Here is a 15,842-nt window from a genome sequence, read left to right on the forward strand (position 1 = left end):
TTTTCTTTTCCTTCCTCCCTTTCCCGCTTCTTCTCCCTCCCCTTTCCTCCCCCTGTTCCCTCTCCCGAAACTTCCATGGCAGCAACTAACAGGTGATTCTTTTTTTTTCTTGCTTTTTTTCTCTTCCTCTCTCCCTCCCCCGCCATCCCTCTTCTCCCTCTCCCTCTCCTTCTCCCCTTCCCCTTCCTTCCCCCGCCACCCCTCCCTCTCCCTTCCCTGCCATCCCTCTTCTCCCTCTCCTCTTCCCCTTCTTTCCCCCGCCACCCCTCCCCTCCCCCTGCCTGCTGGTAGTTGCATGCCTCCTGCAATCAGCGAATCAAAAGACACATCTTTTTTTGATTTAACCATCAATTGCCCCACAGATTCCATAACTGATTTGTGTTGGGTTAATATTCACTGCAATTTTTGTCCGTGGTTCCAAGGAGCATGTGGACTCAAACAAGTCTAGCAAAATCACAGAAATAGTTAGGCTTCAACCCGTTCTCAAGAAATGGAAGAATTCTCGGGTGGCTCTAGTGACGTGGTGCCCAAAGGGTATCTAGCAGTATACGTGGGAGAAGGGCTCAAGAGATTTGTGATCCCAATGGAGGATCTGGGTCACCAAGCTTTTGGGATTCTACTGACAGAAGCTGAAGAAGAGTTTGAGTTCCAACAAGGAGTTCTAAAGATCCCTTGCCAAGTTGCTGTCTTTGAGAAGATCCTGAAGATGATGAACAAGAGGAGGGATGCGCCGAATGCATTTCACTTGCACGATTTCAGGCAGAGGCGAAGAGGGGAGGGGGAGAGAGAAAGAAAAAAAAAAAGAAAAAGAGCACCAACAGATAGGTCAAAGGGGAGGGGAGAGGAGCAGAGAGGGTGAGGGAGAGAGAAAAAAAAAAGAGGAAGGCCGGAATTGGCTGCCGGAATAGTGACTGGCGCCGGCAGCGGTGGTGGAGGTGGTGGCCAGCAACGAAGGACGTGGTGAGTTGGGTGGGGGAGGAAAAAGAAGAAAAGTTGAAGAGAAAGTTTTTTGTGTATTTTTTAAGTGTGTAGGTTAAAAATTTTGATAAGTTTTTTGGAATTTCTGTAGCAAAAGTTGTTAAAAAACTAATTTTATACAAACTTGATAAAAAATCAAGGTTCCAAATAGGCCTAATGTTTTAAAAAAAAGGGTTCGAACTTGACAACGTTCAAATATTAGGACCTCACTCTGGCTCGAGCTTATAGAATCTAAGTTCAAACTTATGAAAATTCAGCTAGTTAAAGCTCAAATCGACTTTTATATTTTTTTGTAAATTTAAATATCCAATTTTGGCAAAAATATGTTGAAATGCACAAAAAAAGAATTTAACGAGCTCAATACTATCCAATATAGGTCCAATCTGACTTTGACCTCAAATTCTATGTTCATGTAAGTTTCGAACTGAAACCCAAGCTTCAGATTCAATTTGTTTGTAGCCCAACGAATGGAACCCAAATGCATCCTCGTTTAGTTGCTTGATGTATCAAACAGAGACAACATATGTACAAGTCGGACTCCAGCTCCTATAAAGAGCCCCTTGTAGGAATTCAACTATAGCAGGTGGTAAACTGGAAAATAAATTATCACTAATGAAACCGATTAAATTTCTTGAGTACATTAACATTGCGTGGGCAAGAAACTTTAGCCTTGAAAAACTTAAAGAGCATCTCTTTTCTAATTTAATTTAATCAAAAATTAAATAAGAATACATTGATGATATAAAAGAAAAAATTTAGTGGAAAGAGTAGAATCCTAATTTTAGTATATAATTCTATTCTAAATGCTATTACACAAATTATTGCATAATTGTGAATGTAGGCTCCAATAGATTATGATTAAGAATCATGATTAGATTAAAAAGAAAAAAGAAAAAGTGATTACCAATATGAAGAAATTTGCTTCAAGAATGATATGTGAAGATCGAATGAGGAGATACATTGACCAGGTAATCCTCAGCTATAGTCACAATAAACAGAATTATTTACCTTTACGAGGCACTAAAACAGTTTTCTCTACATTTCGCTTTCATTGGTTTGTTATTTCACAACCTCGGTCATGGTCATGCCCATCGATTTTCAGAAATTATAAAATGCAGTGTTTCCCATGACCTTTGCTAATACGGAATCCATATCTTGTCAGGTTGAAGACTTTGAAGGTATCATACATTTTGAGGAACAGGTAATTTTCTACTCAGCAATGATGGAGCCAAGGGGGCTGAGGGGGCCATGGCCCCCCCCTAAGTTTTAAAATTTTTAATTCATAGTATGTAAATATATGTATAAGACAAAGTTGGCCCCCCCTAATTTTTTACAATTTTAGTTTATATTATGAGAGTTTATATATATATGTGTGTGTGTGTGTGTGTGTGTGTGTGAATTAGCCATCTTTGATTTAATTTTTTCTTGAAAAAAAGTTATTTATTTTTAATTGTGCTAATTATTTAACATTCAAAAAATTAAACATATAATTTCATGATCCATAGTAAATTGACCCAATTTGATATATTATAATAAAAGGCTCAATTCATAATTATGAATGGGCTAAAATAAAAATAATTACTTTATTGGTCCATATACAAATATACAACTTAGCCTAATTGATAAAAAATTTAAAATTAGTGATCTATCCTCTTGTTGACCCATATACAAATATACAAATAATTACTCGAAGGCTTGGTGAAGACAAGAAATTGAGTGATCTATCATGTTGTTGACAGATTGATTATATTTGTTTTCACTCTTCATGTATCAATTACAACTATAGAACAGACATTTTCAATTATAAATATAATCAAAACAAAACTGCAAAACAAGATAAAAGATAATTTCTTGAATGATTGTCTAACAATATACATAAAAAAGGGAAGTTGTTCAAAAATTTAGCACTGATTCAATTATAGATGAATTTAGTTATATGAAATAATGTAAAGCTCAATTTACTTTTAAGAAAAGAGGTTGAAATTTCAAGGTGTGCGAACATAACTTTTATCTTTTTTTTTAATTGAAAATAGTTATATTTATATTGCATAGTTATATTTTTGTTTTTGCACAAGTGACGTATTGGATCATCTTCTCATAATGTACAATTTGAGATGTACAATTTGGATAGTTTGTACTGTTATAAGATATTTAATCAAAGGTTATTTCTTGTTCTAATTTTTGTTATGACTATGCTGCATATTTATGAAATAGATATACCTTTATAATTAAATTTAATATTTGATATTTTAAGATGTCATATATTTAAATCGATGAAAATTATTTTGAATATAGCATATTAAGATAATTTTGTTCAAAAAAATTTTGGCCCCCCTCCCAAGGAAAAAATCCTAGCTTTGTTCTATAGTCTATAGAATGGACATTTTCAATTATGAAGATAATCAAAACAAAACTCCAAAACAAGATAAAAGATAATTTCTTGAATGATTGTCTAACAATGTACATAAAAAAAGGAAGTTGTTCGAAAATTTACCATTGATTCAATTAGAGATGAATTTAGTTCTATGAAAGAACGTAAAGCTCAATTTACGTTTAATAAAAGAGGATGAAATTTCAAGACATGTTAACATAATTTTTATCTCTTTTTAATTGAAAATAGTTATATTTATATTGCATAGTTATATTTTTGTTTTTGCACAAGTGACATATTGGAGCATCTTCTCATAATGTGCAACTTAGGTGGTTTGTGATGTTATAAGATATTTAATCAAAGGTTATTTCTTGTCTTAATTTTAGTTATGACTATGCTACATATTTATGAAATAGACATATCTTTATAATTAAAGTTAATATTTGATATTTTAAGATGCCATATATTTAAATAGATGAAAATTATTTTGAACATAACATATTAAAATAATTTTGTTCAAAAAAATTTTGGCCCCCCCCCCAAAGAAAAAATCCTGGCTCCGTCACTGCTACTCAGGTCACCCTACCTTTCATAGATGATCAGGTAGTTTCCACACACACCGTCTGTCAGAGTAATTGGTGAAATAAAATGCATGCCTATAAATTAATCGGCAGCTCTCACTTTAGTATTTAATTGTTCGTTTAAAACATAGCATGCGACCTTTCACAGATTTTTGGGCTTTGCCAAAGCTCTGAACGACGTCCTTGATGGCATGGCAAAGAAGGGTTTACCAATTCCTCCTGCCTGCCTAAATTAAGGATGGTAGCCACGAGGATCTTCCTTCTACTATTTTAGGGACACTTTTAAAATCACACCTTTGCTTCTACGGCACTTTTGTCACGTCTTTGTACATGTCTTTAAGTTCTTTTTGATCAATAATGTCTTCAAAAAAAAAGAACCGCTTGTTCTTTAAGTTATTGCTTGTTCATCCTGCAATACCTCCAATCACAATAGAAACGGAAGACAGAGCCGCACAATGTGGTTGATTGCTTTTGTTCATGAAGTCTGCTAGTAGGACTGTTTGTGTGAGATTGCAATTCCCTGCAATGATACTTCCACGGCATCAGAGTACCCACGCACTGTTCTTCTTGGGTTCAAATCCCACTTTCTGAAGGTTTTGCGGCCACTCATTTTCTTTCACTAATATCAGCGGGCACTCTGTTTAATAATTTTACTAAAGTATTTTGTTATTAGTACAATCGGATTGAGATATCCATCTCCACCAATAAAACCGTTTTTCTGATGCTAGGAGACGAAAGTATTTGTAATAGAAAAATCGCTTATTAATGGGGTGCTTTAGTTCGATGGAATGCAACTAGCTAAAATTCCTACCTTTCTTACACGACTAAATACAGGAGAGGCTCATATGCCTTGAACCCTTTCTTTATTAAAAAAAAAAAAAAAAAAATCACTTATTTACAACCTTGCCATATACACCACAATTTGCAGGAAAGAAAATTACATGATCTTTAACTTAAAACAGAATTCTATCGTCCCTAGATTAATTGCCATGAAAAGACAATTCAAGCATCAAAAGTCATAAAGCCCCATAAGCCAAGTCAACCTAATCCAGAGTGAAGAATGCTTTCACGCAGAGAGGATATCAAATTCATGGGGCATGAAATCTTCACTCGGTCTGTAGTATTTGTCTGGCGAATAGAGACCCAAATTTGTCACTTGACTTGTATAGAGGCAAGCAAATCTCTCCACCTGATACAGATCCTCAACTGAATTCAGGGGAAAAAGAAAACGAAAAAAAAAAGGGGATACTTCCTTGCAAAAAAATAATAAAAAAGAGAGGAAAAACTCATGAATACTTCTGGTCACCTGATGCGCAAAGCGAGAATTTTGATAGCCAGTTTTCATCAGTTGTCCCCAGGCTTTATGGAACTGAAAAGATTTCAAAAACGTATATGAAATAAGCTTCACAGAAATGTCATGCTGAACATGGATTTTCAGAGAATGATTTGGTCATGATTTTTCTTGAACTGACAATCTTCAGCAAAATATGCCAGCGTCATTCTCTATTCCCAAACGCAAGTCCAAGTTTGTAAGGCCAAGCAAGATACATAAAACACTTGAACTGCTTACCTTTTGGTGACATTCCCGTTGGGCCTGTTGGTGACTTAGCCTCACTTGCTCTCTCAGAGACTGGAGTAAAATTATTCAGTCAGAAACTCGTCTGTCGACACTTTGGACGACAATGATACTTTCCAGCACAGAGAATAAATAGCAACACTCACAAATATGTAAATATAAAAAGATTACAAACCACTGTAAGCGAAACAAGCTACGCATTTACATGTACAGCATATAAAAGGAAACAGCAAAAATGTCTTGGATCATTTATTTGCCCAAACAGTAATGTTATTGTTGTTTAATATTATTATTCTCATTAGAGTCAGTAATGTATAGACATTTTGTTGGTTGAAAAGTCATCTTTGACAATTTCATGCCTCAATAGGTGTATAAACTACCTGTAGTTTTTCAATCTCAGATGACATCTCTTCCTTGTTAATATCCACGTGTTCAAACCTGAATCATACGAACATTTAAGCGTGAAATTGAGAAATATGCTGAATATCAAAATAAGATAAATTCCCTGAAACCATTCTCCAAAAATCTTCACGTATATGATTTGGACCCAACAAAACTTGGGTGACTTCAGGACAACGAAAATGTTCAAGGGTAAAAAGAAAGCAAGGGGTACAACCGTCCTCCTCACTCACTTTTTCTTACTTTTATCCACATTTTGGGGCCCGAAGAAAGGAAGGTAGTGGTTTACTACACATAACTGACAGAGAAGAGAGCACTTACATGAGAGACCACTTCAAATGATGTATCTTATCTTCAATGTGGTCACGCTCACTCCTCAACGACTGAAGTTGCTGCAGAGAACAATTAATCACTTGAGGAAGAACATAAGGATAATAACATGAATTTCAAACATAATATAAGTGCGTTCTGGTTATTGTCGACACCATTGTAATCTCAATGAGTATGAATTTGCTCAAGCACTCAATCCTATTCGCTTTTCCTAGTTATTTAGAGAGAAGCACGTTTTAGCATGCCTCTCATATTCTTCATGTAGAAAAATGTAAAGAAAAGAAAAACTAAAAGTTATTCCACATGAAACTATGATTTGGTGAACATACAAATTATCATCAGCCACATACCTGCTCTCTGCAAAAGACAATAAAATACAACCCGCACGCGTACATGTGCACGCACACACCGAGAGAAGATAGAAAAGGAGAAATAATCAACAACAATCATTAATTTCTACTTCCTTGAAATATCTAATAAGCGTTTCCATGAAAACTATTCTACTAAACAGTTCAGTAGTCCTATCCTTCTTCTGAAAGCATAAATTGTCACTACATTATTTTCTAATTACATAATATGAAGACAATGCCACTTTTTGAATCTACTTCACTTAGCCATGAAGGAAAATAAAAATCATTTTCTTTTCTTGTGAAAATAGAAGAGGTAGTTTATTTGTCCGGCTCATTCACTTAATGAGTTGTCTTGACGGAGTTGCAAAATTACCAGAATATTCAACTAAAATCAACCAAAATCAATTTCTCATAACAAAGTATTTAATTTTGCAACAATTACAAACAATGATAACCGTATTCGCTTTTAAAAGTCTATTATCTGCGTATAATAAGATTGAAGAGGTTAGTTGCATCTACACCTTGCGTGTATCCCTTATTTCCCAGAGAAGTTCGACCTCCCTCTCAAGCTCAGGAACAACAAGCATTGTTCTCCACCCTGTTCAAAAGACATATCTTCAACTTCATTCTGGCTTTCGAAACGAAACAAAACAAAACAGGTGAGACACAGCACTCATTAGATATGGTGATATCTCTATGCTATTCATTTCAGCAGCTCACCACTAATTATAGTAACTTTTGTTGGACCAAAGTTGTGAGTGGAGAAAACAAAGTCTATAACTTATAAGAACAACACTATTAGGAATTCGAGCATTAGGTTTACCATTTTAATATTTAAGTTAATTTGCTGCCCAGCTGACGTCTAGCAGATTACATATATAGGTAGAACCAAATAGATGATACCTCATATTAACAACATTCTGTGAACAAGTACATGATTCACATTTGAGATTAAAAAAAAAAAAAAAGAAAGCGTAAAAACTTCTACTAGATCATACACCAGATTATGATCAAATGTCGTTGGGATGCATATGCTCTTTGAACAGATTCAAGTATGGTAGCTTCCTTCCTCCAGTTAACCAAAGGGAAAAATCAAAAAGGAAAAAAAGATTTCCATCAACAACAAAGACGTGCAAATGAAAGGAATTTTAGAAAATTTAAAGCAAAAATTTTGGGAGGCTTGATAATGACTAACATTTTTTGTTGCCAAACAGTTAATTATAAGCATGGTGTCCTCATCTCGTAGACAATAAACTTGACTGAGTGCGTGCTAATATTACAACGAGGTATGCAGGAAACATTTATGATGTTTCAGAAAAAACTAAGAATCCTTTTTATTTGAGAAAATAAAGTTCTTTTTGAAATTTTATTCGCACTCAACTTTAAGCAAATTATAGGATAGGAACACATGAGAAAATGGTAGAAGGTATACCAAGAACTTTTTTACTGCGTAGGATATCTCCATAAATGTGATCCCCAACATAGAGTACCTAAAAACAGACCATTAGTAACAGATTTTACACCATAAAAGTCAATAAAAATTTACACAATATAAGCATCAGCATAATGTATCTTTGAATTATTACTTCCTTTCCTTATCAGAACAAAAATTATAAGCATGATCATTAAAAATACTACAATTTATTTCTCAACACTCTGCCATAATGGAGCCTGCATGCAATTATGTATGTACCAATGCAATGATTGTACAAGTAATCAATTCTAGCTTACTCGCAGCAATTTGCACTAACAGAAGCAACACCGCTTTGTAAATGCCTGAAAAGTATAAGAGAAGTGAAGGAAAAAATTTTGATAAATCCAATACCTGCGAGCTTGATTCAATAGATAACAATTTATGCAGATGGCCGACATTTCCTCCCTGGAAAGAAAATAACGAACTCAACTATCATAATGAAGAAGATTGCAAATTCGGAAACGAATACTAAAAGAAAATGATATATGTTCACTTTTTTGCATAGAGGCTATTTTTTTACTACATCTCAAGCTCAATATTTACCTGGAAAACTTTGCATTTCTTGTTCAGACCGTTTGATGGCAGTCTTAATAAAGTATTTCCTACCTAGGAAGTGTAGACGAGAGTCAATAATGGATCTCAAAACATGTAAGAGATTGGGAATAACATATAATCAGGGAACATATATCTACCTGATGTAGTTAGTGAGGTACATCAAAGAACAGAATGGCTGGAGATGTCGTATTATAAAGATCAACAAGATATCAGACTGACCTGAGCCATAGGCGTTCCATTATCAGTATTGAGAAGCATCCCAGACTCTGGAACAACCTCAAATAGATTGGCACGAACTTCATCATGGAAAAAACCAGGCTTGGCACTGCAGGTTAGTTTCCTTTAATCCTTCAGTATGGGAAAACTGATCATAAAAAAAAATAAATAAATAAAAAACCTAATAGTGCGAGTATCAATCAACTTCAGAAACATAACTACGTCCAGCTAACAACTCCATACACTGAACGTTATTTCCCCCATCTATATCTAGGATACCAATACTGCCAACATCCCCAATATGGGCAACTGTAGTGTCACTTTTTCAGCTTATGAAAAAGCTGAAAAGAGCAGAAGAACAATGGATCAAAATTAAAACCTCTTATCACAGTCCTAAGTCACCAAAAATAGGACTCCCAAAAGTTTAAAAAAGAATTATTGAAGATGACCCGATTAAACCCACAAATACACATTACTACAAGCACCATTAAGAATACAAGATTACGGTGTTAGTGGAATTGACCAGGCACAAGCCAAAGAACGTTTCAATTTGGAAAGTGGAAAGTTACCAAAGGAAGCCACTTTTGCATCCAACCACTTAACCAAACCTTTACTCTAGGCAGATCTTGTAGTAAGTGTTCGAGAAATTAAGCCAAAGTAAGTCATCCACAACGGCCATTGGCCAAGTATTTATTCTTTTTTTTTTTTGTAGGGTGAAATCTCATAAGAGCCATATCACAGAAGTTCAATTGAACTTACGGCATCAGAAAATTCTTATGTGTCCACATGCATATCCTTTGGTTCAGCAAGACAAGAATAGCTTACTCACTTAAAATTGAAAATACAACTTCACACCAAGTCAGAAATAAAAACAAAAGGACTCGACTGAAAAGTTTAAGATTCAAAGAAATGATATGACCAGTGCAAGTAAGAAGTGTGAAGTAGTTACAAGAATAGCAGCATCAAGAAAACAGATAAAACACTATTCTGCTTGGCCTACTGCTTATTAGTGGATATACTACAGCTAAGAGGAAAAAACTGACCTGCCAGTAATGACCACATCAAAGTACCTCAGCCAATCAAAACTCAAAGGTGAGCAGCCATCTACACTTCTGGGTCCACAAAGGAAGTTCATGACAATGTTGGTGTAGTCCCATAGGCTGCATTAAAAACAACTTTACGATTTTGCTATCTTATCCTTCAAATTAATGAAAGACCTAGCTGCCAATGAATTATCTAATTCTTTATCTCCATCAATGCTCAAAGTTTGACCACATGACTGGCATCAATTTACTGAAAAATCTAGGAAATTCCTGTAGAAGCTAATAATTCTCAGCCAAGAAAGAACCATCAAAATTCACATTTGCAAGAGTACATCAGTCTAGTATGTATGGCTGTTATCCACAGAATTCATTTCCTTCTTTTCTTCTAAGGAATATATTAAGGGAGAACACGATTTTGCTGAAAAAGTTGCGAGTGCATATCATTTTTTCACCAGTACAAGACCATCAATAGAATTTGGAAGTGCCTAAGTGCATAAATGAGTAGGATTTTGAATCATGCTTTAAACATAGCATCACCACTCACCCACTCAAAACAAGGAAAGATGTTAAGGTGGAAAACGCACAGAGAACCTGAATCAACTTGTAAGCTTTCGCTCCGCTTCAAATTTTTTCTTTTATTCTTTTTCCCCAAAGTGCTCCTCCCTTCAATTTTTGATTTGCTAGTCTTTACCAAGTCATTTGCCATGCTATTTATTAGCATTAGTGAATCCTACTGAACATTTAATCCTTCTACAAAGTCAAAGTTAAATTTGTCAAAAACCAGATCTTTCTGATAAAGTACGTTCTTCCCAAGAGTTGAACTCATCCTTAACAGTATGAACAAAGACCTATAGCCCACATCACCCATAAGAGAAAGATCCAAGGAGATTAGTTTGATTACACTATGAATTTGGTGCAGTAGATTTTTCATGTTTGGTGAGTTGCATGATTTGCTTGAGATGGAGAGAATGAAGGAGGGGCATGCATTTGTTCATTTGCAAAGAGCATCAGAGAATTGAGTTTTAATATGGTTCAGCAACGTGGCAAGTTGGTTTTTCATCTTTGGTCAGAATCAGATGAAAATTTGCTTTCAACTTCTATTATCCCCCACCCAGGAGAAAGTGATATATTTCCAAAAAGATTTATGGGCTTATGTATTGAACTTAGAAGTTTGTCTTTACAAGAACACATTTAAAGAACAAGAATAAAACATCCCCCTCAAGAAATAGCTAATTGGAAGTAATAGAAAGGTTTAGTAAACTAACAAGTCAGACTAAATCAGAAACCTTGGTTATTGCATCAATAACTTCATTTTTGACATATTTACCATATCAACCAAGCATATTATTGGAATATATTCTAATTCTTTATTCTGGGTATAGAACATATTCATGCTAATTCTCTGAAGCTAAAAGCTACCTATGGAAAGGGTATATGGGGCAAGTTAAAATGTCATCACCTGTTTGTCACCAAAAAAGTTGCACGTCCAGACTCTCTAAGCATTTTGAGCATGGGAACAATTGCAGTATCCTCATTAATATACCTGATAAGTAGCACAAAATACAGATAAATATCACTTACAGATGAAAGAAAATATTATAACTACTAGACACTGTAAAGTTATGTCCAAACATTTTAAAACCAGCATACAATGCTATCTTTTACATTAAAAAGTAAAAAAATTATATGTTCACATATGATATCAATGAAAGAACCATTCTGAATACCTTTTCGGATCTTCAGCAACCATCTGCTTCAAAGTCCCATCACGATGGCACAGGTCCACTGCAGCTCTAACATCCTTGTACATTTGAGAGTAGCTGTAATCATATAGGAATTTAGAAAACTCAGAAAGCGAGGAGAAAAATGACAACTGTATAACTAGCTAAAATTCTTATCATTTGATGATATGCAGATGCGTAGCACGAGTTCATTTTCAAGAAACAATCTAATAGAATCAGTAAGTTAGATATGACGATGAGCTTTGCTATGCTGCATTTTTGACTGGGTTTCGTGCTATTAATGCTGGTTTTGAATTGGATGTACTTAAATTGTCCGTATATACAGTTGTTGTACACTGCTAAGCAACCTGATCTGCATGAGGTTGAGAATTAAATATCAAGCAGTACAAGGAAAACGTTATCTATGATCTCAAATACTTTCCAAAAATGATTTCCTAATGCATAGGCAGCTCAAATGTCTTTACGTACTAATAATTCAGAAACCACTAATTATCCTTCCCAAAAGGTGTCTGTGTTTATGAATACCAAAACATGTATTACACAAGGAACAAAGTTACCAATATCAATATCCCCAGAACCAACATAGTCACAGCACAAGGTCTTAAACTAATTGAAGTTAGAAGCAGAGAGTGAATTTCTGACATAACATCAAAATATCTGAAAGCTATGGTAAGTCTCTTACTCTACCCTGCCCAGAAGTTTTCCAGGATTGTTATCCTTGAAGTCCACAAGCTGAGCAAAGAGATAGGCTTCGGCCAGTGAAAAAAGAGTATCAATGAGAGCATAATCTGGCTCATCAAATGAGTCCCGTATCAAAGTACTTCCATAGGTAGCAACTTTATCTTCCTTTGACATCTCCCTAAATCCATGGTAAGCTACTTTGACATACTTGTGTCTATCCATCTGAGATATAACAAATAAAGAGGGTTGTTAGTGTTATACTTGCCCTATGTGGCGCACATAAACTTAACTGCGACCAAAACCTTTTTTAACAGCCTTGAATACAAACCTTCAAAATATTGCCTCTCTTTTTGTCAAGAACTAAACCTCTGACCATGTACTTCCAATCAAAGGTCCATTCCAACAACTACAAAGAACCCAAATTAGTTAAAAGGCTATATTTCTTGCTTCAGAGTCAAAGCATTAAAAGGTCCATTCTTTTATTTGTCTAGGCATTTTTCCTTAACAAACGCATTCACTAAAGGCATTGTTTAAAAGACGCATTCAGTGAATACATTGTTTCGAATTCTCACTATTTGCGAACTCTTTTTGAAAAGTGCCACTATTTCAGAATTTACTCCTTATAAAAGATTTAGTATTACCCAAGGCAAATCAGGTTAGAGACCCTTTCTCATAATCAAGTACAAGCTCAAGTTTGTGTACGAACCTCCGAAGGGTACCCTAGATCATAAACTAGCTTTCTGACTGTGCCTCCATAAGCCAGAGATTCAAAAGTCTCGGGCTTGTATTGTGCCAAAGTGTAATCCATGTCAAATCCGACAGCAACAATATTCTTCATGTTTAAAGATCTATTGCAGAAGATTTGTTTTCCTATGTCAATTTTATGCCCTCCTTCAGGAGACGACCATATATGAGGGTCCTGACCACCAAATCTGCCAGTGGTTCTCTCAAAGTCTGAAGTTTTGCCATCTAAGTCAGTCCCATCCATTGTACTGCCAGTATGCATCTGTTTACTTCCTGCTATATTTCACAAAGAAACTATATACAGTAAAGATCATGTTACATGAAGTCAAGCCTGCTTATCAAACAGAATTTGAAAGTGCATGATAATAGCCATTGACTAGTAGAAAAGGGAAGGAAAACAAGGCACAGAGAAAGTAAAAATGGACTAAGCAAGTAACTTAACCTTGTCAGTTTTACTTACAAACTTAAAACAACCAAAATTCGCAAGTGTGATGGCCTACAAAAGGCAACATAAATATACTGACCCACTTCAGTGAATTTCATGAAAGCATTATAGCCTCAAATTTGAACTTTACACCAAGAGGGAAAGAAGAAAGGATAAGATTCTGTCCCACAGCCAAAATTTTAGCAGCTTACCTTCAGATATAATTGTAAATGAACAACGAGGCACGGAGTTAGGTTCCAACTTGTAAGCCTATACTCCAAGATATGCTCCAGGGGACACCTATATTTAACAAATCTTTCACTCTTAGACAATCCACTAACTGAATTCACGCTATCACATGTCATGACTAATCCCAGGCAAAAGAAAATTCATAAGCACCAAATTTCCCCGAATGTAAATAGCAAACCAAACCATGCAGGCCAGAGTGATAAAAAGATAAACCTGGAGACCCCGAAAAGGCCAACTCTAGGACAAATCAATAACAAGATAACTTTTTAGTGAACAGCATTGATCATAAACATTTCATCCCTATTCATTTCTTTCTACTTATGACCCAACATGTTTTATAGCTGGGACAACTTTTATCCCACGAACAGCAATTTCAAGTAAAAAACTCATTAAACCCAAATAAGCCTGTAATATCTATTTCCTAATAAGTTTAAAACTACAGCCAAGGAAAGGAGGCACACCATCAAGCACTGATATTTTAATCCCCGTTAAAATGAAAGAAAAAGAAAAGTCGAAACAAAATTTGGTTGAAATTGTTAGGACAGATTTTTAAAGAATTATTTAAATAAAGAAACAACATGCATGCACAATTGATTGATAAACTTGAATCCTAGAAAATTTAGAACGGGACTCAGAAAATCAGAACGATTGAAATTTCAAGGAACGGAGGACGGACTAAAAAATAGTAGTGAATTATTGAAATAAGAAAAAAGCAACAACTTTAACAAAAACTAGAAGAAAGACAATATACATCAGAAATATAACAGCATAACAAGCATGCATGTTGACATGAAACATGGCATCCAAAAACGATACCATTAAAGAAACAAGCATTCCCCTCTTCAAGAACAAAAACTTTGACAATTCAAGAACTGCCAATCAATGAACAATAATGATGATGGCCAGGGTCTAAAGTTAACAGCTAATAAGGAGTGCTAAAAAGAAGGCAAAGAGGTGCAATCCAATGATTGAAAAAAAAAAAAGAGGAGGACATAGTAAAAAAGAAAGCACAAACCTTTAGGACGGAGGAATTTGGCTGCGTCAGAAGAACGACGAGAAATACAAGTTGAAGCGAGAATTCCGGAATGGAAATGGAGAAATGTAGAGAAAGAAGGATAAGAAGAGGAGGAGGAAGAAAAGAGTAGTAGGTCGGGAGGAGGAGAGAAAAGGGAAGAAAGGCAGTGGGAGACGGAAACAGGAAGAGGACGCTTGGGAATTCGCATCTTCAACTTAAATAGACATTTGGATTTTGGTGATGCCGATGATGCAATTTTGGGAAGGCCAGCAGATTTACTAAAAGATGAGGAATCGGATACCAATACAGATACGGATACGGTTACGAATACCGACACGGATTCCACCGCTCCCTTAACTATACTGATCCCTGAACCACCAATCCTCTCCTTCTCTTTTGCGATAAAGCCACGCCTTCTTCCCAGCGATATTGCTGCTTGTGCTGATGTAGTAATTGGATTTGCTAATACTTGAGGCATTTAAAGCTGATTAAATCCTGTTTTGCATGGTTTTTCCAGCTTACGGAAAGGAAACAGAATTGAGAATCCAATCCACCCTTTCCCACCGGATCAGCAAATACTTTAATGCACCGGAACTCACACGTGGATGGTTAGTCCAGTGTCAGGTGGCGGCGGCGGGTGACGCCTCGGTTGCGGTAATTTTTTACGGCGGAGTGGTTGTGAGAGTGATTTTAACAGTTTTTCTTTTCTTTTTTTTTCCCCCCTGTTTGATTGTGTGTACTATGTAGTGGACAGTGGTGTTGTACCATAACCGGGAGCTGGGGTTGGAACTTGCACAACAAATCCCAGAGAGAATGGAACGGCGGAAGGAGAAATTCAACGGGCTGGATTGGGCTACATTTGGGTGGGGCAATCGACGTGGACTTTCGATGGGTCCCATGCCTTGAATATTTTGGCACATTTTTATTTTTCCTTCGTGCATTGTGTTGTTAACGTTATCTAGAATAATTTATAGGGATAATTTCAGAAACCTCCCCTGAGGTTTCTGACATTTACACTCACCTCCCCTATGGTTTGAACAATTACACTAACCTCCCCTGAGGTTACTAATCCTTTACAAATTCAGTCCAAATGATTAAAATATTGTTTTAGAAA

The 15,842-nt window shown here is 35.6% G+C and overlaps 1 protein-coding gene and 1 long non-coding RNA gene across 6 annotated transcripts; one reads left to right on the top strand and one right to left on the bottom strand.

The window, feature by feature from the left end:
• On the top strand, window positions 1-1,128 carry LOC113714967 (uncharacterized). The gene is made up of 2 exons (XR_011822260.1): window positions 1-92; window positions 423-1,128. It is a non-coding gene; the product is annotated as an uncharacterized lncRNA (long non-coding RNA).
• Window positions 1,129-4,776: 3,648 nt separating this feature from the next.
• Window positions 4,777-15,616, bottom strand: LOC113715057 (uncharacterized). 5 transcript variants are annotated; one of them, XM_072069218.1, is made up of 19 exons: window positions 14,729-14,868; window positions 13,677-13,764; window positions 13,501-13,536; window positions 13,003-13,316; window positions 12,625-12,702; window positions 12,298-12,518; window positions 11,601-11,693; window positions 11,333-11,416; window positions 9,874-9,990; window positions 8,834-8,939; window positions 8,603-8,665; window positions 8,411-8,464; window positions 8,018-8,075; window positions 7,107-7,183; window positions 6,227-6,297; window positions 5,887-5,944; window positions 5,501-5,560; window positions 5,237-5,299; window positions 4,777-5,119 (listed from the first exon to the last, which is right to left on the bottom strand). In XM_072069218.1, the coding sequence occupies exons 4-19, from the start codon at window positions 13,300-13,302 to the stop codon at window positions 4,997-4,999; spliced, it is 1,626 nt and encodes a 541-aa protein (XP_071925319.1). In that variant the 5' UTR covers window positions 13,303-13,316; window positions 13,501-13,536; window positions 13,677-13,764; window positions 14,729-14,868; the 3' UTR covers window positions 4,777-4,996. The 5 variants fall into 5 exon arrangements, with proteins under 5 accessions (XP_071925319.1, XP_027095010.1, XP_027095009.1 ...); XM_027239209.2 differs by lacking the exon at window positions 13,501-13,536 and having other exon boundaries at window positions 13,003-13,313; XM_027239208.2 differs by lacking the exon at window positions 13,501-13,536.
• Window positions 15,617-15,842: the final 226 nt, after the last annotated feature.

This window comes from Coffea arabica, chromosome 10c, assembly GCF_036785885.1.
Source record: "Coffea arabica cultivar ET-39 chromosome 10c, Coffea Arabica ET-39 HiFi, whole genome shotgun sequence".
Taxonomy (NCBI): domain Eukaryota; kingdom Viridiplantae; phylum Streptophyta; class Magnoliopsida; order Gentianales; family Rubiaceae; genus Coffea; species Coffea arabica.

Coding starts and splice junctions, on each gene's coding strand:
- LOC113715057 (XM_027239206.2), bottom strand. CDS start 15,206: ATGCCTCAAGTATTAGCAAATCCAATTACTACATCAGCACAAGCAGCA. Junction 8,666..8,833: donor ATGGAACGCCTATGGCTCAG/GTCAGTCTGATA, acceptor TACACTTCCTAG/GTAGGAAATACTTTATTAAG. Junction 7,184..8,017: donor ACGCAGTAAAAAAGTTCTTG/GTATACCTTCTA, acceptor TCTTTTGAACAG/GGTGGAGAACAATGCTTGTT.